The sequence below is a fragment of the Vanessa atalanta genome, chromosome 15, assembly GCF_905147765.1.
Source record: "Vanessa atalanta chromosome 15, ilVanAtal1.2, whole genome shotgun sequence".
In the NCBI taxonomy this organism is placed as follows: Eukaryota; Metazoa; Arthropoda; class Insecta; order Lepidoptera; family Nymphalidae; genus Vanessa; species Vanessa atalanta.
The window spans coordinates 7,055,996-7,079,489 of record NC_061885.1 but is presented as its reverse complement, the minus strand read 5'-3'; the positions used below and the strand labels follow the sequence as shown (position 1 = coordinate 7,079,489).

The window sequence follows — 23,494 nt, the reverse complement described above, 5'->3', positions numbered from 1 at the left end:
CATTCATTACGTTACGAGATATTTTTTTGTAATTTTAATTGTAAATTCATTGTTTCATGTTTTCTTATAATAAATTTTATTCTTTCTTGTAAATAAATATATTAAGTTAAAATAGTGTAGTAGTAATTAGGCATTTGTTTTTTTATTATATTATTTGTTATAAATTTTAATTGTGTAAATATGGGAAATAAAGTGAAACGCGTGAGGAAAACTAAAAAACGTTTATATAAATCAAGCGCCGAACATACATATGAACGATATTAAATGGTAAGAGTATTTAATTAGTAAACATATTTTTTTTTTATAAATTATGAATATTGAAAACATCTATTAGAAAAATGTGCAATCAGTTCGCATATAATCAGATTTTTCGAGCCATTTTTAATAATTACGATAGAGTATTTGGTCGAAGGAAGGAAAACATCAATTGACTTTCATGGGGATCTCAAGGGACTACATTCGATCCCCATGAACTCGAAGCATTTTTTTTTCATTATAACTACTATGACATATTAAGATACATATTTTTTAAATACATAATTTTATAATTAATAAAAATGTAATTACTAACATATATTTATTTTTTACAGAATAAAGAAAGTCGAAAACAATAACACGGAAGCTATTTATATTGCGTAAAAGTTTAATTTTATCGATTGTTTATAATAAGAATTAAAGTTATGTATGAACTAATTTTAATAATAATAAATAAAAGTAAAGTCGTAACAAAAAAAATGTAATTGTTGTGAACCAGAGAACTAGAATATTTAGAAGTGTCATTTGTACGTAATTCATAAATTTAATTTTTTTTGTAATGTCCGCCATATTGGATTGAATATAGCAGCAATTCATGAATCTTGCATTGTCATCGAGATTAAATATGTGTGCCAACTTTCAGCTGAAAGTGGGTGTAATATTTATTCCAAGATTCCAGGACATATGTAATAACATTAATACATACAAGTGAAATTATATAAAAAAATTAACACTAAATGTTTTTTTTTGTAGTACTAAATATAAATAAAAATATTTTAAGTTTAATTAAATCAGTTTTATTTTTTAATCATTTTCGAATAACAGTCAAAAGCAATACAAATAATTCTAATATCCTATCTATTTTTATGAGATTTATGATTAAACCTATTATGATTAACCTTTCATTCATCAATGATTCAACCAAATCGAATTGACAACATTTTTTTCTAGTAAATATTTAGATTTTTTTTTTTTAATTGAATATATATTTTTTCTTTATGAACCAATATTAATAAAACGAACAAATACTACGCTATATGTTACCCCACGGTCACTACACTATAGATTTCGAACACTTACGATTTTATTATATAAATAGATCATTAAACTTTTATAAAATGTTAAAAATTGGTATGTTTCAATATTTAGTATAAGAACTAATTGTGGTATAATAATATAAATAATAGAAAAAAAAGGTTAAAACTAACTGTCTATTTTATTGTATACAAAATATAAACAAAAATATTGTAGGTTTAATTGAATCAGTTTTATTTTATAATCATTTGTTAACTAACATCGAAAGAAATAAAAATAATTCTGTTGTCCTATCTATTTTTTATGAGATTTATGATTGATCTTACGTCGCTCGGTTTGGCGCCATCTATTAGAATATTTGGGCGTAATCTCGTTACCTCGCTTAACCCTTAGTACACGGGCTTGCCGTTTTTGTCGATTTTGTAAGTGTGTGCGTGCGATTCTCAAGGGCACTTAGCTCTTGTAGTCCTCTTAATAAAAACATCCCAAAGGGAGTCTCAAGCTGGGAGTTGCAGGATTATGCTGCTGCTTTTGGCTGGATCAAAACAGTTTTAATATCTATAATATGTAATACAAGATTACTTTAAATCGAATATCCAAAATTAAAGGAAATAGAGCAAGTTCGATTCGATAATAATAATATATTATAAATAAAAATACATTTTAAATATATTGCTTTCTTATCCGCCAAAGAAAATCATGGCTCGTGGATAATCGCAATAAATCAGTAAATGTGACTGACCCCGACCAGCCGCCGTGTCCTCACAGCTGTGCTCCCTTTTGTCATGACGTTGAGGTCATCATAATATTATGATACTAAATTGAAATGTAACGTTAAATAGGCGTAAAATTCGTATCGCGTAATTTCAAGTTAGTGTATAGTGTCAGTGGGCTAAATGTAAAAAATACCTTCGTACTTATATCGGATATATAGGATATACTTGTACAAAATATAAATAAAAAAAAAACGGATTACATATCGAGTATGTACAGTACATATGAAATTATTCAAATCTCATATAGCCATACTAAGACATACTTGTGTTCATTTCGTAAGCTGATTTGGTTAATTAATTTTATATTATAAATTTATGATCCGAGAGGGCCTAGTAGCTGTTACGTGAATCTTAAACGAAGATTGAGGTTCAAGTCCAAGCAAGAACCAGTGAATATTCATGTGTTTGATTAGGTTTATAATTCGGTCTGGCTGTTATGGTCGGCGACAAACGATAACATAATAAAGAAACGTCCATGTTTAGATATGATCCATACCAGCTCCTCAAGAGGAAAGAAAACCAGATCCCACCAGTGGAACATTTACAGGCTGTAACTTTTATACAATTGTTTTGTTATTTATTCTGGGGTCAGAAAAATCAAGGTATTGACACGCTAATAAATGTAAAGAAATTCTATACATACGTCAATTATTGGTTCTTACTTAAAGGCACTTACTGGGTTACTACGATGCTCACCTTGAATGAATAATGACGTTTCACACGACTGTACAAAATATAAAAATAAACATATAATATATATCTACGTGTGCTACATATATATTAGCCAATGGTTTGTATTGTAAATTCTATCGAAACCGACAAGAAAGCATGTGACTTTGGAGCTATGAAATTACATATTTCTAAGCATTACAATCATACATTCCCGAATTCAAATGTATCAGTTTATTTTTTGGCCTTTCAACATTATATAATATAACCCGTACCAAAACAATTTTACTATACACGAATACTTGTGAGATAAAATATACGCGATACTTATTGCGTATGTGTGTGTAACCAGCTTTAGCATCCACAATCAATTCTAATCAGTTGGTCTCAAGCGACGCGAGCGCAAGTACTATCATATTCTGTCGTGTTTGTGTAAAATGATTTGGCTTATAACAGACAATGGTGAGTCATTGTTTTTAATTACGATTAGATTCAAAACTAACTAAATTGATGATATTTAGTTTATCCATATTATTATTATATATTAACCTAAAAATTGTATTCAGTGAACCTAACTAATGCAGATATGATTGAAAGTGATTATTTAAGAATTTACAACAGCGTTCCATTTTTAAATAAATAATTAGTGTGTGTATGTGTGCTTGTAATAGTACTTTTTAAAAAAGGTTTATATTGATAAATTTATTGCGACAGGGCTTAGTTATTTGAGTGTATACTATACTTACTATTTTTTAACTGAAATATCATTACCGGATTTTATAGGATGCTATTTATGATGGATGGATGATTTTTATTTGCTACTCATACGAAAAATCTTATCAATATTATCGAAGATAAACATAAATCGTATATTATATGTTTGTATAATATTATTAATACAATTAATTGTGTTATAATATACGATCATATTAAAATTGATGTTACTTTATATTTCATCTTATTTTATTCCCGATGACTTACGGTCTTATATAAATATTCGCTTAGGAATATCATCACGAGTTATGCACTAAATAACAACTAGATTTATGGGTTGTTCCATATTAAGATTAACTGACCGTCCCATTGATGGGAATCTTCTGTCAGTTAGTAGACCGGATGAGAGAATTTTACATGGCACATGCAGGTTTCCTCACGATGTTTTTTTTTTTATGGCATTGTTTGGCGGACGAGCATATGGGCCACCTGATGGTAAGTGGGCACCACCGCCCATAGACAAAGGCGCTGTAAGAAATATTAACCATTCCTTACATCATCTATGCGCCACCAACCTTGGGAACTAAGATGTTATGTCCTTGTGCCTGTGATTACACTGGCTCACTCACCCTTCTAACCGGAACACGACAATACAGTGTACTGTTATTTGGCGGTAGAATATCTGATGAGTGGGTGGTACCTACCCAGACGGGCTTGCACAAAGCCCTACCACTTGGTGGTAGGGCTTTGTGCAAGCCCGTCTGGGCTCGTGTTTCATTTTACAGTGAACACGAGATGAATTATATTGCAAATTAAATTCTGTTGTACATGTTCCTTGAATGATTGGACTTTATTTAGTTGTGATCCACGCTTTCTATCCGTATGGCGTATATTCTATTTTTGGCGTATGTATGTATACTAAAAATAAATCGGACCTTTACAAAAACCTTGCCTTTAGATTCTAATTATCCTGTTCTTTGCGAAATAATCCGATTCACCCGATTATCCTACAACATAAATACATATAGATGAGTAAATTAATGATGGGTATTTGAATAAAACTTAATGCAATTGTCATCTAAATGTTTACAAAGACAAGTTCGCAGTGGAGCAGTTTTCAATACAAGACAATACGGTATTGTCCGGCTTTGAGTCGTCTTCAAAGTGCTCTTTTAAATGCTTGTCCGGAAAATACGTCGTATGAATTCTAAGCAGCAAGTCTGTCATTGAAAAAAGAATACAAATTAAAAGTGATGGTTTAAAACTATTCTTTATAAATATACTTTTATAGTATAGTTTAAAAAAAAATACTATAGTTTAAAATGATACAAGAACAGATATTCGATATTCTAGTAGCAACAATATTTTGTATTGTTGTGTTTCGGTTGTATTTGAAGGGTGAGTGTGCCAGTGTAACAACAGGCTCAGGCTCATGCATCTTGGTGGCGCGTTGGCGTTGTAAGGAGTTGTTAATATTTCATACAGTGTCAATGTTTACTAGACGGTGATGATTACATAACATCAGGTGGCACTTACCGCGACTTATTTTCTTTATTTTAGTAGATACATAAAAAATCCAAAAATAACAAGACTTCCTCTTTTTTGTAGCTATTTAAAACGAGCAACCAACATGTATGTGTATATTAAGTTATATCGCCGACTATACTATAAACAGCTATGCCGATGTTAATAATTCAAACTGTATTCTAGTGAGATCCCGAGATGTGTGAATTTTTGAATATTTTCTTTGGCATATGTCTATCACACAGTCTGTCAGAAAATGAGAACATACTTTAAGAATTACAATAAATTAAAAGATCATTAGAAGAAATAAAAAATATTTTAAATTATGTCTAAAATATCAGCAAAAACGCGAACGTGTATGAAGACGGTTCGAAACGTTCGAACGTTTTGAATGACACTGTATGTTTTAAAATTATATGCCTTTTTATGTGTACTAATAAAAAATGTATTAATAAACTCAATCAATACTAAAATGTGCCTATTCTGCTCTGCTGGAATCACGGCATGATACCCTGTCATGTGATTTTGGCAAGGCAGCTAGATATTTTTTGTAAAAATAAATAGTTTCGTATATTCCAATATTGACCAAAGTTACACCATAATTCCATTACAAATATAACAAAATATTTTCGTTACAGGATATAGAATAGAATCTCTGACACCAGATACATTTCACGGCGCATTAAAGGTCAGTTGTTGTTATTTTGTTTTTTTAAAAGATTGGCCAACGGCATTGATCGGATATTCTTATGGACTGAAACTGAAAATAAACTAAAGATATCTTTTTAACTGACTTCGAATAAGGAGGAGGTTCTCAATTCGACTGCATTTTGTTTTTTTTTTACCTCAGACTTTCGACTGGGTGAACCGATTTTGATGATTCTTTTTTTAGATAGCACACATAAAATAGTAATTACACTTCTGATTATAGGATATTACGAAAGAAAGTGACTATGATAAAAAGTAGGAACAATACTTTTTTGATTTTTAAATTTTATATAATTCCATTTATGAAAATTAAATAATAACGAAAATATATAAATACCTAAAAAAATCTTCCAAATAAGTTTTCCAATTCAGAATAATGATTTTTTTCTTATAATAATAACTTTAACATAGCACTTTCTCTTGATGAACAAATTATATAGTACTCAGTATTTTTGTGCTCCGATTTGAAGTGTGAGTGAGCCAGTGTAACAAAAGTAGGCACAACATATTATTTTCCAAGATTAGTTTCTTGCAGCGCCATTTTCTATGGGCGATGTTCACACTTACCATGTGGCCTTTGTACTCGTCAGCCTACCTATGGTATAATAAAAATAGGTTTTGTGCGTAAAGATTAATTTAATTTGTGTATACCAGTCACCAACATATTGCAGCAACATCTTTAAAATTATCTTTGTTCACTAAAATTATAAAGGAATTACATTAGGTGATTTTAATTAGAGGTCTTAATTAATTAGCACGATACATATGGAGGTATATATATAATTATATGTATATATATTTACTTGTACTAAGGTTTTTGTCGTTGGGTTGTTATTTGCTAATGTTATTACAATATAATATTTTCAATTTATAATTCTCTTTTGAAAACATATATAAGTTTATTATTCTGATGTCTTAGTGGTCTGAAGAGAGAGTAGCTTCTGTAGCTACAGACCATAAGGTCTCTGTTTGTTTTATTACATTTCAATTCCTCAGAAAACTGTTAAAAACGTGAGTTCTGAATCTGATCTCCTCGTAATGTCAGATTTTCATCACATCAGACTATGAAAACTGATATTTAGTGATCGGTTGACAATGTTCTACAATATTCATTTTTAAAGAATTAACAATTTTATACTTTATAAGTGAACGAAAATTTGCTTAGAAATTCGTCGGTCGAATATTATTATGGGAATATGATCCCCACACTGTAAAATAATATCAAATACTAGTAATAGGTTTTCATATATACAGGTAATAAAAGAAGCATTCTGTCAAGATGAAGCTGTATCAATAGGATCAGAAGTCAATATGAATCCTAAAGCGGCTGAGGAACTTCTCGAATTATGCGCAGACGCAGCACTGGACGGCGTTTCGTTAGTCGCCGTAAATGAGAACACAGGAGAAGTAGTGGCAGTTGCGTTTAACAAAATACAGGTATTTCATAATATTCTCAGACTATAAAACAAAAGACAGTTGGAGCGCACGAAATATTAAAGTGGAGCAATAAAACCAATACAAATAAAAAAGCTAATGCAAATTGCCTTTATGTCTAGTAATTAAAAATTTCTCAATATTGCTTTTAATGTATTAACAAAAAAATACGTTCACCTCTTGTTGCTCAAATCTAAGGTTGTAGACACACTTTTGTTGATTTTTTTTTTCAACTGCATTATAAGCTGCAGATTGTAAGGACATTGTTAATAAATGTAACGGATGCACTTGCAATTATTTGTACAACGTTCGCTATAAAAATAATTGCTTTCACTTTATTTTTTATTAAAAACAAAACGGAACTTTATCGTGTAAACGACAAAATGTAAACATGTTTTTAACAGGTTAAAACGTCGGATGCATCAGAAAAGCCATTCTTTGAAATATTTGCCGACGAGCGCTGTACACAGGCTTCATCGCGCTCGCTTATACAATTTATGGCCGACGTTGACGGGAGGTGCAATTTATTCGAAAAGTGAGTATATTATTTTTTTTTGTCACTATAATACATTTTAATATATATTAAAATGTATTATAGTGACAAAAAAAATTAATAATAATGTATTATTTATTTTTTATTTATATATTAAACAAACACGATAATTCGTGGCACGTCATACTAAATGAACATTGTATAGATATAACAATTACTAAATAACACTAAATCTGTAAACTATTAAGCCTGTAAATGTGTCACTACCTTTTGAGGAGAAGGCTTGGAGCTTATTCCACCACACCACTGAATACATATACATATGTGGCATAACTACATGGAAATTGAACACTCTTTAAGATATTTTCTTTCCGCCAACGTTATGAATTATAAACCCAAATTAAACATGAAAATTCATCCGGGCACCTGCAATTAAGATGCACGCGTTCTAACCACTGGGTCATCTCGGTTTTTATATCCTTATTATACTTTTATAAAGTTTTACATAGTAAATATGATACTTATAAGCTTTAAACTAATTCCAGATACAAAGTCGACTGCAGTCTTGAAATAATGTTTTTAGCAACCCTTCGTGATCACAGGAGACTAAATCTGGGTACAGAACTTTGCAAATGTTCAATAGATTTAGGGAGAAGAATAAAAGATGGTACCGCTCATCCTATTAACGTTGAAGATCTTGGTCCAGAATATTCACATTTAAAAATGCGTAAACCAATCGACACGTATCCAAAAATTTGTCAAGCTATATGGACAGCCGAAGGTTCCCGGAAAATTGGTAGAAGTCTAAATTTTACGGTTCACTTGAGAGTACCTCTGTCGGAATCCGTATTTAATGGAAAAACTTATTCTGAGCGGATTGGAGATGAAGCTGCATTTTGTGAAGTTGCGGCATTATCTTTGTAATGACTTGTAAATTAAAATCTTCAACTAGTAAAGTGAAAATTACAGTCAGACAAAGCGTTTAAAACAATACAAGACTATTTTCTGTAAGCAAACAATTTCAAAATTGAATTATATTACAAGAATAATAGATTTTTAAATCAATGGAAGATAAACCTTTGATTGTTTTAGGTTAATAATATTATTACTTATATGAGAATTATTTTAGTTGGCATTGTTAATAGACATAGGCATTAAGAGCAGTTATTAAAGAAGAAAGTTTGATTGACTGTATTTTGATTTCAATTCACAAGACCTGATAACGGTACAAGAGACAGTCAGATATCGACGGATTTAATTGCATTTGGTAACTTGGGGCAAATTGGTTCTGGTAATTGATTTGGTCTCGACATTGACTTTCCCAGGCAGTCTCACGGCGGTTATTCCATTAATCCTCGATTGTTGTCACAGCGCTCATTGAAGTGTAAAAAATTCATTAATTATGTTCCTGGGCGATGTTCAGGGAAAGGCTTTTTAAAAGTATGTTACTTTAAAAAGTACCTATATTATACAAACATTTCTAAAGAGGTTAAACTTTTATGTGTGATTTTTCGGTTTCACAAGGAAACCATTGTATATGTTATTTTAAATTTTACTTTATATTAACCTATAAGCTGTATATTTTACAACTGCATATTTTTTTAGCTATATCTTATTATATCGTAGTAATGAAGGTCATTATTGGTATGGTGCATTCATAGCGATCACCGGCAAAAATTGTCAAAATATGTACAAAATTGTACTGTTTATGTAAGATTCGTTTTGATATTGCGATCCTATAATACATATAGAAATGTCTGTAGACTTTTCGTCTTTCTTAGATAATAATTTGCTATATATTGCAGCCGACATAAATGAAGCGATTATAACAATCTATAAATGAAAATGAAAGTTTAAATTTGGCAAAAACTCGTATAATTATATTAATTATTTTACTTATAAAATTCCTAGCAAATTTTAATTAATATGATAGGCCTTCTATTTGCTCAATGTATCTGAATATCTATTGTATTAATTATTATTCTATTAATTTCTATTGAATCATCTCAATTATATTTCCATAATTGATATGAAAATGATGATAAATATATATACATAATAAAGTTTAAAAAAAAGAACTAAATAAAATATTTTAACAAGAGGAATAATTGCTTTATAATGTCATATTGCAATTTAAGGGACCCCTTAAATAGTTAATGTTATAATTTAAGGGGTCCCTTAAAAATAAACCAGGCGGAGTAAATATTTTAGGATGGATATGTCAAAAGTGTTATCTCAATTGCATAAAATGTAAGTTATTTTTTTTAAAGATTTGAAAATGGAATGATAATAAAATATTTAAAACAAGTCTATATGTAAATTACGACTCAGATAATAGCTGAAAAATGGCACTCTATTTATGTATAAAATTCTTACTGGATAAAAAGTACGCCGATGTTGCTCTCGACTGAACTTCATATTTGTTATCAAGTACGTTATTTCATACTTCAACGGTCCATAAAATAAGAAAAAAAGGATAAAGACATTCTAACATTATGTAATACTTGCACATAAATAATATTTTCTTATATAAAAACAATGTCGTAATCGAAACACGACGTGAAGATAAATTGAAAATTGGATTACGCACCCCACAAAAGACTTAATTTTATTTGTTTCGAATTGTATATTTAAATTCTATGTGATACTACATAGCAATCGTTACAGTATTCAATATAGTTTAAAAATTAATTGGGTGGATATGAGAATGATACGCGGAACTGATTAATAATGACAAACTTGAAATAAAACTAGTTTTTAACGGATTTAATCGCGTATATTAATTATTTTAACATCCCGACGTTTCGAGCACTTTGCAGTGTTCGTGGTCACGGGCAGTCCACGAACACGCGTTAATATACGCGATTAAATCCGTTAAAAACTAGTTTTATTTCAATGTGTAATAATCGCGAAAATCTAAGAATGACAAACTTATTTATTAATATGTTTTTTCATAGAAACACGCAGGATATTATTTTTATATCGAAAACGATACTAGAATTATGCTTGTATCTCAGAATATCAATTGATCTGTGTAAAATCGTATTTGAATCTAAAATAAAAATTCTAGAGAGTTCTGACTTATTAGCCGTGCATAGATCTATTCACAAAGACGCGCTCCTCTATGTTAAATTTATCGGCTTCATTAGTATGCTGTACTAAAAATGACATCTAATTTGTACTCTTAGTCGTCTCATGCACACTAAGATATTTTGCAAACACGAACGTCACTCACGCATACTAATAGGTAGATATTATACAAAGACCGTAATTACCTATTAGAGTATTTTCATAACCAGATTTGCGTATAGAGCAAATTCCAAATTTGAAATTCTAAAAATGATGATCTTCCATAATTTATTTCAAATTTCACCTTCCTTAATGATATTTTCAAAAAAAGGTTTTACGTTTTCATTTAACCTATTAACATAAGCCTGTATAATAAACTGTTTTCCATATTTCTAAATATCAGAAGTGGTGAGTTTTGATACAAACTTACATTCCAATTTAACCCTTGAAATTTAGGAAATAAATTTTGAATAATCCTTTCTTAATGCTCACCTACGTTCCATAAGGAATTAATGGGCAAATTTCATCCCGGAAGACCTACCGGCTTAGTGTGTGTGTACTTTGTATGTCAGTTAAACATTTTAAAATGTTATTAAGTGTAATGTCGTGCACGTGACATCGGTTAAATAATCTGTGCCAAAAAGGTGCAACCAATAAAACTAAGAATTGTTATAAAAAATTACTCATTTTTCATCTAGTCATTAATGCCATAACATACCAAACCAGTAAACCAATGACGTTATTATGTTTAAAGATCTAAAGTTAATACAGATAAACAAAAGGAACGATTGCGTGCATTGACGCCTGAGTCACTTGATGGCAGGGCTTTGTTCAAGCTCGTCTGGGTAGGTATCACCCACTCATTCCGGTTTGAAGCCAGTGTAACTACAGGCACAAGTGACATAACATCTTAGTTCTCAAGGTTGGTGACGCATTGGTGATGTAAGGAATGGTTAATATTTCTAACAGCGCCATTGTCTATGGGTGGGGGTGACCACTTACCATCAGGTGGCCCATTTGCTCGTCCGCCTACTGATATCATAAAAAAGAAGATTTCAGTGCAATTTAAAAATACTCGTTTTAGTCCTTAAAAGTGAAATGTGTTTTCGACCATTCGGAAAACGTATCTTTGTATATTTTCCTTTAAACATAATTTTGTATCGTGATGCGAATCTCACTGTGATGTTATCAAATATATTTCTGGCTGGTAATTGTCACCGTATAAATAGAAGCACCACTCGAAGAATAACATCCCTGGCACTGGTGAGGCTTACACGCGAGAACGCTTGCTGTAACTATTTACATACATCGCCATAAATTTTGTTTTTAGAATGCAAGTGTATTCTCACGCATGGCCCTCATGTTATTCTCATGCATCCTTGTCAGTAACATTTCTATCCTTTTTTTAACTCTACACTTGAAGCTTTAGCGATGTATTTTGTCTGTAAGCGTTTTAAAGGCTTAAAATATGATTTTAGCCCCATAACTTCTTTGTTTTAATTTGGACGTTTTGACGTAGAGAGTTTTGGAAGTTACAAGGCGTTAAGGACTAGGACCAGCCACTCGATTGACTTACTGCGTACATATGGACCACCCCGTAGAAATGGAGCCCCGAGATGGCCCAATGGTTAGAACGTAACGCGTGTATCTTAGCCGATGATTGCGGGTTCAAACCCAGGCAAGCCAATGAATTTTTATGTGCTTAATTTGTCTTTATAATTCATCTCGTGCTCGGTGGTGAAGGAAAATCTCGTAAGGAAACCTGCAAGACTGTGTTTACTTTCAATTACTATCACATTATTCTAAAAAATCAGACTTCCCGAGAGTTGTTACAGGTTGAGGTAAATTAAGTACTCTTCAAAAATGGATTTATTCTGATAGAAACAAAAAAACAACATGAAAATAGTAGTATATATATATTAGCATATTTTTTGATATTAGGCAATAAGTAGATTTATTTTATTTCTCCATTTGATGAGTTTAGCTTATTATTGTTTTTTCCTAAAGTACCTACCTGACCTACCATCGAACTAGCATTATAAGATTATTACATATTTATAATGATAATTATATTTTATATGAGTATTCGCTTCGAGTTCTAAAGTCACTCATTTAACTTCCAAATAGTCCTTTTATTCGCCTCCTTATTCGCCGGTTTCTGGGAATGCCAATTGTAGTGGATATCGAATTTCAATAAGAAGACTTGGTAGGTCTAGTTGACCTAAAGGCTGACGAATTTAATAATGATTAAAATATAGATGAATGATTTATAATCGTTATTAACTTATTAATTAATTATTTATCACATAGAGTACTCGACTTTTTTCTATTGATAATAGGGGTTTTTTTTAGATAAAAATAAAAATATATATAGAACTATAGTTTAATATTTTGTTTTTGAATCATAAAATCGCGTTATTAATTTGTTATATTGAAATTAAAAGTCTAAAAGAAAAGAAAAAAAATATTTTTTAGTCCGTATATCACGTGATATAAACACGAGGCGCCATGATGGGGCGTCACACACACACACACACATCAGCCCGCATTCGTCCACTGCTGGACATAGGCCTCTTCAAATGCACGCCACTGTGGTCTTTCTTCGGCAACTCGCATCCAGCTCCTGCCAGCCGTCTTGCGCAAATCGTCACTCCACCGTGCCTGAGGACGTCCTACACTACGTTTGCCGAGACGCAGTCTCCACTCTAGAACACGTTTTCCCCAACGGTTATCGGTTCTACGACAAATATGGCCAGCCCACTGCCACTTCAGCTTACTAATCCGGTGGGCTATGTCGATGACCTTGGTTCTCTGACGGATCACCTCATTTCTGATGCGATCCTTCAGAGATACTCCGAGCACAGCCCTTTCCATAGCACGCTGATCGACTTTAACCAGCTTTGTCGTGAGTGTCCACGTGAGATATGGGACGTCAGATAGGTAAAAACTGTCATTTCAATATCATCTGGCACTTTGATAAACAACTTTTCTGGAGTGTTAATGCTAGTATTTACACATTCATTTACATTTGCACACTCCAACGATAGTGATTGTAATTCATTATTACCTCAAAAAACAAGAAATATTTATAGCTGTTAACGTTGAAATAATGCCAGTCGTACGTACACAACTGTTGTTTTTATCAGTGTGACGTCACCAAAATGACAGATGACAGCAATTGACAGACAGCGATTTTGCGGGATAAAAAAAAGATTTCAATTTTAATATAATTATATGTCAAGAAAACGCGTATGTTTTAAGTATATTATTTGTGGCTTTTTATAAGGTAAAACAAAATTTTGAAGTACTTTCACAAACAGAAGAATACCCTATTCAGTCAAATATAAAATCATTAGATCGATAAATGTATCCACATAATGTGCAGTGAAGTGAGTAAATATAAGCAAACGGCGGATTGATATAAGGATCTTTGAACGAGATCTTATATTAGTCCAGTACCTTAAGGATTCGTTTTTGTTTGAAATCATTTTATGTGTGTTTAATCTTCATATCGGGTATAAAAGCATCTTTTCTTATGTGCCAACGTTTTAAATTTTTTCTTTATTAATTGTAATATATTCTCTTTGCAATAAAAGATAATTACTGATGTTGAGATTTAATGAATATACTATTTAATTTTTTGTTATGAGCCGACGTGAATCCATGATTGTGGTTTAAAACCCGGGTAAACTCTGATTTTCAATGTGCTTAATTTGTGTTTATAATTAATCCATGTGCTATTGCATATGATAGATGTGAATCTACCACAGGTGTATCCAGCAACCCGCATTGGAGCAGTTCCAAGCCTTCACTTCAGATCGAGAGGCCTCAACCCAGCAGTGAAAAAAAATTACAGGCTGTTACTTTTTATACTTTTATAAAAAAATATTGAATATTTATGAAATGCTTGAAATCTTGGTTTTGAACGATGACAGAAATACATTTTTAGCTAAACACCCACGAAACTGTTCATTAGTAAGACGGAAAGTTATCAATGAACTATTTTTATTATTATTAGTTCAGCAGTGTGATTTTGTAAGAAATCATCCCGTATCTCCCTCCTGAAAGGTTGATAACCGAATTACAGTGACACGTCATTTTGATACGTCCAGTTTATAAATTTTAAAATTATAATAATCAATGTCGTATATCAAATTCTGACATTACAAGCTCGTGTTCTGCGGTGAATTTCGAGTTTCTTGTTTAAGAATAGCACAGATTATAAAACAAATATTATTAAGTGAAGCAACAAAAGCGAATACAAATCAAAAGGGAATGAAAATTTCCGTTTGTGCTAAACGATGCGTATTTTTGTTAATTTTAATGTACCGTGCGCTCTTTCGCCTTTTGTTTTATTATCTGAGGTTACTGGGATCACATGACACAGATATTCATGGTTTCGTAATAATGTGAGAGCGCAATTCCATTATTGGGACGCAGACGGAAATCTATTTACTGATTGGTATATATCTATGATCTTTTGAAACCTCATAGACAAAAGTATTAATTTGAATTTTCCGGCCAGCCAAATGTTTCACATATTAGCAACTTAGCACTCGAGACAAGTAAAGCCATTTAACGTTCGTTTTGCGTCAGAATCATTTCACTTTGAAACGTTTTACCTTGAAATTATATTTTCAACGCTATTCTAATTTATAACTAAAAATAATTATGATTACCGAAGCAAACGGTACAACGATAAACGTCCAAATACGCCAAATACTTACTTAAGTACTTATATCAAATTAAATGATAATGAATGTATTGTGAAGCGACTTTTAACGAAGGTCAAAATTGCTTCAGACGTGTCATTTACAGAATCGTTGGCCTTTATAATGTGAATACATTTAGTTTGAAAGGCTTTTGTTCAAAACGAACGTTTGGAATTGTGTTTCTAATTAGAAACGATTTTCCAACTCTCTGGTGATATAATGTCAACGATTTTATAAGTATTTTGACGGTTTGTTTTTTAAACGAATTAGAAGATAAAGGAGACAAGATATAGATAGATATAGATGAGAAAAGACACAATATACAAACACGTATGAATGATGATGTACATATGTTGATATGTCTCTTATGGTATTCGACAGAAGGCATTTCGACTGATCGTTAACTGAAGTTAATGCTTACTGAACTATGTATGAAGCATTTAGTATTTAAATGAATTTAATTTTAAGAGTTTATTCATCAATACCTTCATTTGTCATTTGTTAAAGTTAAAAATCTTATATGATCTATTACCGACTATTATATATATATAAACATATATACGTTCTAGACACATCAATTCACTTCATTTGAGTACTCAATTTGCGCGGATTATATTTGCAATTTTAATCTAAATTGATATCGTCTGATATTACACAGATCTCCGATATGCATAAATCTCATATGTGTAATATTCAGTCAAGTGATTGAAAATTATGCCTATAAATTACTGAAGTAAAATAAATCATATTAAAAAATGGTTGTAGCAATCTTGATCTTTATTAGCGCAGAAGTATCTACACTTCAGGCAGGTCTTCTGATATTGACCCTGAAAGAGTCGGTAGTAGACAAAGTCCATTCAGGTGAGATATTTAATTGTTTCGGAACTCTAAGCCCAATTTTGTCAACGTCTTTGTATAAGATGGAGGTTTCGCGTGTCTTTTAAATTTATTAAGGGTGTATCGTAATTCTTTTGTCCCTATACTAAGCTTGAGTTGTATTGTACCGCCTTGAGCCGCGAATGCCGAGTCCCGCCGGTCGGGATCGGGATGACTTAACTCTCATGATACAAGCTCTTCCGATTATTTAAAGCTTCATGGGGCACCATGGCACAAAATAGAAATCGAGGAAAATAAGGCAAAAAAGCATCTCTATCTTCACGAATCAGAGAGGACAAAACTATTAAGCACCGAAAAAATAATAGGTACCGTTTTCATTAAAAATCTGCAAAAAAAAAAAAAAGAAATATATAGTCTTTTGGAATGACTAAATGACTAAAAAGTTTTTAAATTAATAAGAATTTCTATTTAAGGAATTTCTGACTCCCTCAACATTTCCCGGTGCACTGAGGGTAAGTATCGCTAAGTGGTTAAGAGTATTAACATAGAGAAGTCTGCATTCATGTTTTGCAAAATGCATCTTTCATCAAAGAGCTATAAATGTTTAGTATGAAACTATTTCCTTTCTTCTTTACTAAAACAAAGATATGAAAAATAAAAAAAGACACGATTCATTCGTTAAGAGGAATCAAAAGTTAGAAAAAAACGTTTTTTATGAATAACTGTTTTTTTTTGTTAGGTTACACGATGTAGTTTTCTTTCTTTTTTATAAGGGCGATTTATTTGTTAAATTTCATTATGATACTAGATTTTTTTTACTTACTTACTTTTAATTGAAGAAGTATAGACCTTAGCCCCACTAACCCTTTAAAACGGAACACAACATTATCAAGTATTTCTGTTACATGCTAGAATATTATATAATGAGTGGGTGGAACCTACCAAGACGTGTTTGTACAAAACTCTGGCCCCAAGTAAATATCGTTAAGCACTTAACAAACAATGTTGTTTGTTAAATTTTTAAGTTTTGTTAATACTGGACCACTAATAATAAACTATGTTGCATAATAATTAATGACCATACAGAGAGTAAAAATATATCTTTAACTTGGGATAATCTAAAGATTTACTTGAGAAAAAAGGAGATTCGACGATATTACATTTATATGTAATATTTATATGTAATTATATTTTAAAATATGCTTGTAATCTTATGATTATAAGCATATTTTAAAATAGAATTTACGCAGTAGAATTCAGATTACATTTACTTAATAAAATGGATTCCAAGAAGACGAACATTAGCTTATGATGGATTGAACTAAACCTGAGATTATTGAAACAAGAGAGATATTTTACAAAAACTAAATCTAAAACGTCCAATCGTCGCTCACTGGGTGAAATATGTTATCTCTCTTATCGTCATTGTTAATTTGACATTAAAAGATACAGTATCGCTTAAATAATTATGAGGTTAAATAATTATAAGAAGATTTATTAAAAACTTCAATCAAAAATATTTTGTTTATGTGATCGTCCATAAATTGCACTATCGTTATGTTGTTATGTCGTAATGATACATGAATTCTAAACTCTCTAATAACCGTGGATAAGTGTTTTATAATTAGAATTTATTATTCGTATTTTAGAGTTCTGACCAAAGAACACTTTTCATAGACCGGTCGTCATAAATGTCAGGAGTCTCGCTCGATTTTGTTTCTGAGTCCGTATACCTGGAGCAGGGCAGTTACTTCAAATAGGTAGAAACAACTTTGACAAATTAAGGCACGGATATTGCTGGACTGGGCAGCATTCGGGAAACTTCGCCAAGTCCTGTATATCTGCAGCGTGGTGAAATAAGCTCAAAACCTACTCCTCAATGAGAAGCAAGTACAAAAACTAGAACCCCACTGCTGGAAAATTACGCTCTAAAAAGTATGAAACATGAAAACATTCTATCTGAATTTGTTTGTACAAACTATTTAATATTACTCATTTTCTATTAAATAAACAAGTTACACTTAATTCTTATTTATAGTGATGTACAGAGGATAGCCGTCCGATAGCGAATTACGTATTTATTATGTATATTTTTGCATAGGTTCGAAGAAATATTTGTTTCCTCTAGAGAGCGCCATGTACAATTGAATTTCACGTCACATAATAGGAACTAGCGGACGATACTTTTATTTTTGTCTACTTATGATAGTTTAGTAGTTATAAGTGAAAAGATAATCTTACATACATACCAGTTAAAATCATAATACTCCTTTTTGCTTTGCTTTGCTTTCTGTCCTAGTAGGATAAAAATAAGTGAAAGCCTTAGTTCCAGCAGTGGACGATTACAGGTGCTACTTTATTCGCTTATAATTACGTATTATAAGCTAATAAAAATAGTTTTAATTTTCGTATGGTATTTTATTAAAATCGATATAATCGTTTGATGACAAACCACTCGGAAGACGAGAGGAATTCAATTATTTAACAATGAGCACATTGGATTTCGTGAAACTTCAATGCAGAACTAAGGCCACTCGAAAGCAAGTCGATTACAGGAAGGAATATCGAAGTAATGATCAATTAACGAGCTTTTCTATTGTAGGAACTTATTTAAGTACTCCTTAGATTTCTTTGCCATTTTTCCTTATTACGTGACATAAGAAATATACAATGTATACTTGTTTTTTAAGCTGTAGTTGTATGTTAAATCAAATCATTATATATATAATATCTCACAATTATTCAAGGAAAATCAACAAAAGGAATATATTTATTACAACTGGTAAGTGATTACATTATAACGTTGGTTTTTTAGGTGTTGCTACATTAAATTGTGTCGAGTTGGTCAAAATCAAAATCAACATCAAAATATACTTTATTCAAGTAGGCTTTTACAAGCACTTTTGAATAGTCATTAACCAAACTATATTAAGTGAAGCTACCACCGGTTCGGAATGTTTCTACCGAGAACCGGCAAGAAATTCAGTAGTTACTCTTTTTTAACATTTAAAAATTCAGTCATTTTAATTAAATAAAATTATTTGATAGTAAACAAGTATTGACTCCACGCTTGATTATCATCCGTAAAATCTTGTATAGAATAAAATGCCTTCTTCACCAAAATATTTTTTACGAATGGTTTGAATTTATGAAACGGCAATGTTAAAAATGTCTGCGGAATTTTACTATCGAAACGGATACCTTGCCCCAAGAAGGATTTATTGACTTGGCGTTATAAGTTTATCCTTACTTCTTGTGTACATACAATGATTATCACTGATTTTTATCAAAGTGATCAATATTACTGTGAATATAAATAATATGGTTGTAAATATAATAATACGCAACATCGTCTGTTCCTACTTTGTTAAAACCATCCCGAAGAGAGTCTCTAGCTCCAATAAATATACCGGATTGCTCTTTTTTTTTTTTAAATAAAAACAGATTCAATATTTGCAGCGTTACTCCAAAGTAATATGTCATATGACATAATACTGTTAAAATAACTAAAATATACTAGACGAGCGGTATCGGTCGTAGCGACATTCTTAAATTAGTCGGTTTATATTAAATTTCATATTAGGATACTGGTTTTAAAGCTGTCTTAAATCTCGTCAATTGAATATGAGAGTGAATTAATAGTTTAAGTATAACGTATAAGTATGTATAAATTGTATACCACAATAACTTAGTATAAAAAAAACATTAAGATTGGTGATTGGTTTAATAAATTTTTATATTTCCGTCGCAACCAAATTTTATAGGTTTTTTGGTAATTTTATTGTGCATGACACACATACAAAAGAGGATAGAATTTATACGCCATCCCTCTAAACCATAAAGCGTTCGTATAAGTTTTTGTTTCTGAGTTACAATCCAATTTTGATTGGAAATGTTAAATTCTTAAAATGCGTGCGCAAATATGTAAACTATTTAAAGGCTTTAAAACTTAAAATTTAAAGTAAAATATATTACATATATAAATACGAGATATCATCAAATAATGATTATTATATTGGAAATAAAATAAAAAATTTACTAATATTTTTACTAATTGTAGTCATTATACATATAGTATTTAAATATAATTTCTATACCATTCCGTAGTTCTAACTGTGGCATTTACTTGTTTTAATACTGTAGGAGGAGGCCACTACCTTTTGAATAGGAAATGAGAAATTAAATTCAACTATAAGTTCGTACCGGAAAATATATAATGCGTTTATATAGAAGACCTAGTCAAAAGGCAGTCTTGAAAATCGTATTCCATTTGAGGTTCGAGGATTATATAAGATGGTTTAAATATATATGTATATAATATCATTTGGGTTCTAAGAAACATAGATACCGATGGTTTTGAGTAACCTGATACCTTTGTTAAAATACGAAAGCAATACTGCAAATACTATTTGTATATAATATGCACTGTTTGTTTGATATTTCTTCATTTACCGTTGCAACAATCCTAACTAATAATTCACTTGGTGGTAGTGCTTTGTGCAAGCCCGTCTTTGTTGGTACCAGCCGCTCAGCAGATATTCTACCAAAAATCAGCAATAGTTATCATTGTTGTGTTTCGGTTTGAAGGGTAAAAGAGACAGTTTAACTACACGCACAAGGGACATTACATCTTAGCTCTCAAAGATTGTGGTGCATTGATGATAGTAATGAATTCATAATCTTTCTTCGCCAATGTATATTGGCAGTGGTAAATACTTACAACCAGAGGATCCATTGGCTGGTATCATAATAAATTCTGTGTATTACAAATTATACTAGTACGTGAAGGGAAAACTTTGTAACCGAAAATTCAAAGCGTATTGCGCTTACTGAGTATAATATTAGTTAAAGTTTATAAAGGAAATTTGTTACAAATATCGAATAAAATAAAAAAATCGTAATTTACATTCACCGCTAATAACAATACACATCATGTCGAACTTAGAAATCAATTACTTGTATTTAGATTTTTTTTGTTTTTTTTTTTTTATAGAAAAATGACAAGGTATCATCTTGATGAGCCTCGTTTTTCATGCCTTTCGAATCATTAAATTTTATATTTTTTATTAGCAATATAAATTTCGGTAAAATTTTGACTAATGACATGAGTGGTTTTGCACCATAGCATTTGGCTACTTTACTACCCAAAATGGGATTTAATAGTGTTTCACTAATAAAAAAAAGAAATTTCTGGTTTCGTGATAATTATAGTTAATATATTTTTTAAGTACTATTTGAAATCGATGCTGATTCGAAGGTGATAAGTGCAGAGCTTAAAATGGAAATTTACTTAAGAACTTATATTTTACGATTGAATATTTTTACCTGCTGAGGCGTCGGGTTAGGTGTGCCGTTGTTGAGTGGTATTTTTACGTTATGACATTTGTAAATTTTGACAATATATTCTCAATATTTGTACCGTTTTGTAAATAATAAATGGAGCCATGATGTCCCAGTGGTTACAAGAGGTGAATTTTAACCGATTATTCTGTGTTAAAACGCAAGGCAAGCACCACTGCATTCATGTGCTTAATCTGTATATATAATTTATTTCTATCTATTATTATATATTAATTATGTCTATCTGTTCATAATATGCCCAATTGCCAGGTCTCGCATAAGGACGGAGCTTTAATTACTTTTGAGTAATAACTTATTTTTAAACGTTCACTCTTTTCAGTTCAACTTTTGTTTTATTACACGTTTTATCTCAAGCAAATTAAAACCTTTTTTTTATTACTTTCTACCTGGATATTTCGAAATAAAATATTACCTTGTTACTTTCATATAATTTACCTGGACGTTAAAGTCGTTGTGAAACTCATTAAGAGCACCGAAAAATCGAAGCACGTCCTTTACGATCGTCTCGTAAAGTAAATATCACTGATCCCGTGAGATGTTCTCAGTAAAATGGTTTGCTTATTAAACCGCGTTATAGCATATTTGGTTTTATATGAAGGACTTTGTTTGAGCATATTCTATACTTAACATTGTTTGTTTTGAAGGATAAGTGAGTCAGTGAAACTACAGGGATAAAAAACGTCCTAAGGTTCGTTGCGCATTATGGAATAGTTTTTTTATTTATAGTGTTAATTTCTATGGGCATTGGTTACCACTATCAGGTAACCTGTATGTGCCCATCTAGTCTATTTAAATTCTCTAGCAATTTTATACATAACGAGGGTTCAGGCATTTACTCGTTATCAGACACGGTGACCTTCAAAATAAGTCTTACCGTTCATGTTAGTGATGTATTTTCAATATTAAACCACAAGAACTTAATATTAGAAGATTAACAACATGGAACACGATTCAATTGGTAATGCAGTGAGTTGGTTCGATTATATCTGCCAACGCACGTGGTCAGCGCTCCCATCTCAAGTATGAATATTTCCGGATGTCACGAGCTCTTGACGTCATGACACTCAGTAATGACCTCGCTCAAGCTTCCAGCTTGACGTTGCCAGTACCTGAGTACACTCGCACGTTGCAATGGTTGAACCCTGGAGACCCAGCCAAATCTTGCCCTAAACGAAAATTTTATTTACTTATAAAAAGTAATTCTGAGTGTTTGGTAGACTAGTGCCGGTGTCGTTCACTACAGCTTTCTAAAATCTGGCCAAACGATTACGGTAGATATCTATTGTTGGCAACTGCAAACCATGAAGGAAGAACTGGCTGCTAAACAACCAAGATTGGCCAAGCGCTCTAGGCTACTGCTGCTTCACGACAACGCAATACCACACACTGCACAACAAACAACCACTAAGTTAGATGAGCTACAATTGGAATGTTTTAGACACCCACCGTACTCCCCTGACCTTGCTCCAACAGATTATCATTTTTTTCCGAATTTGGACAACTTCTTACAAGGAAAAAAATTCTATTTCGATGCGGCAGTTCAAACCGCCTCCAAAGAGTTTATTGATTCTAGCCCCCATGGTTTTTTTAGTAAAGGGATCAATGAACTACCTATGAGATGGCAAAAGTACATAGATAACCACAGTTCATACTTTGAGTAATTGAATATTTTCTACAAAAAAAAACTTTGTGTTCCTTCGGTACAAAACGCCAATTTCATATCTAATATTAAAACAAATGTATGAAAGAATTGGAAGATTTAAAATTGATTTCCAATATATGAAAGGTATTATTTGTATAAGCCTATAAATATAATACTTTTACTATCCTCTGTCAATATTTCGTACAAATTCTTAGACCCGAGTCCAAGCATCCCGAACTTTGTGCTATAGTATGATATATAAACA

General features: G+C 31.4%; 1 protein-coding gene across 3 annotated transcripts; it reads left to right on the top strand.

Annotated features, from left to right (window-relative positions):
• Window positions 1-3,124: 3,124 nt before the first annotated feature.
• Window positions 3,125-9,015, top strand: LOC125069232. 3 transcript variants are annotated; one of them, XM_047678651.1, is made up of 5 exons: window positions 3,125-3,197; window positions 5,612-5,661; window positions 6,936-7,118; window positions 7,520-7,650; window positions 8,154-9,015. In XM_047678651.1, the coding sequence occupies exons 1-5, from the start codon at window positions 3,173-3,175 to the stop codon at window positions 8,530-8,532; spliced, it is 768 nt and encodes a 255-aa protein (XP_047534607.1). In that variant the 5' UTR covers window positions 3,125-3,172; the 3' UTR covers window positions 8,533-9,015. The 3 variants fall into 3 exon arrangements, with proteins under 3 accessions (XP_047534607.1, XP_047534608.1, XP_047534606.1); XM_047678652.1 differs by lacking the exon at window positions 3,125-3,197 and adding an exon at window positions 4,417-4,699; XM_047678650.1 differs by lacking the exon at window positions 3,125-3,197 and adding an exon at window positions 4,757-4,847.
• Window positions 9,016-23,494: the final 14,479 nt, after the last annotated feature.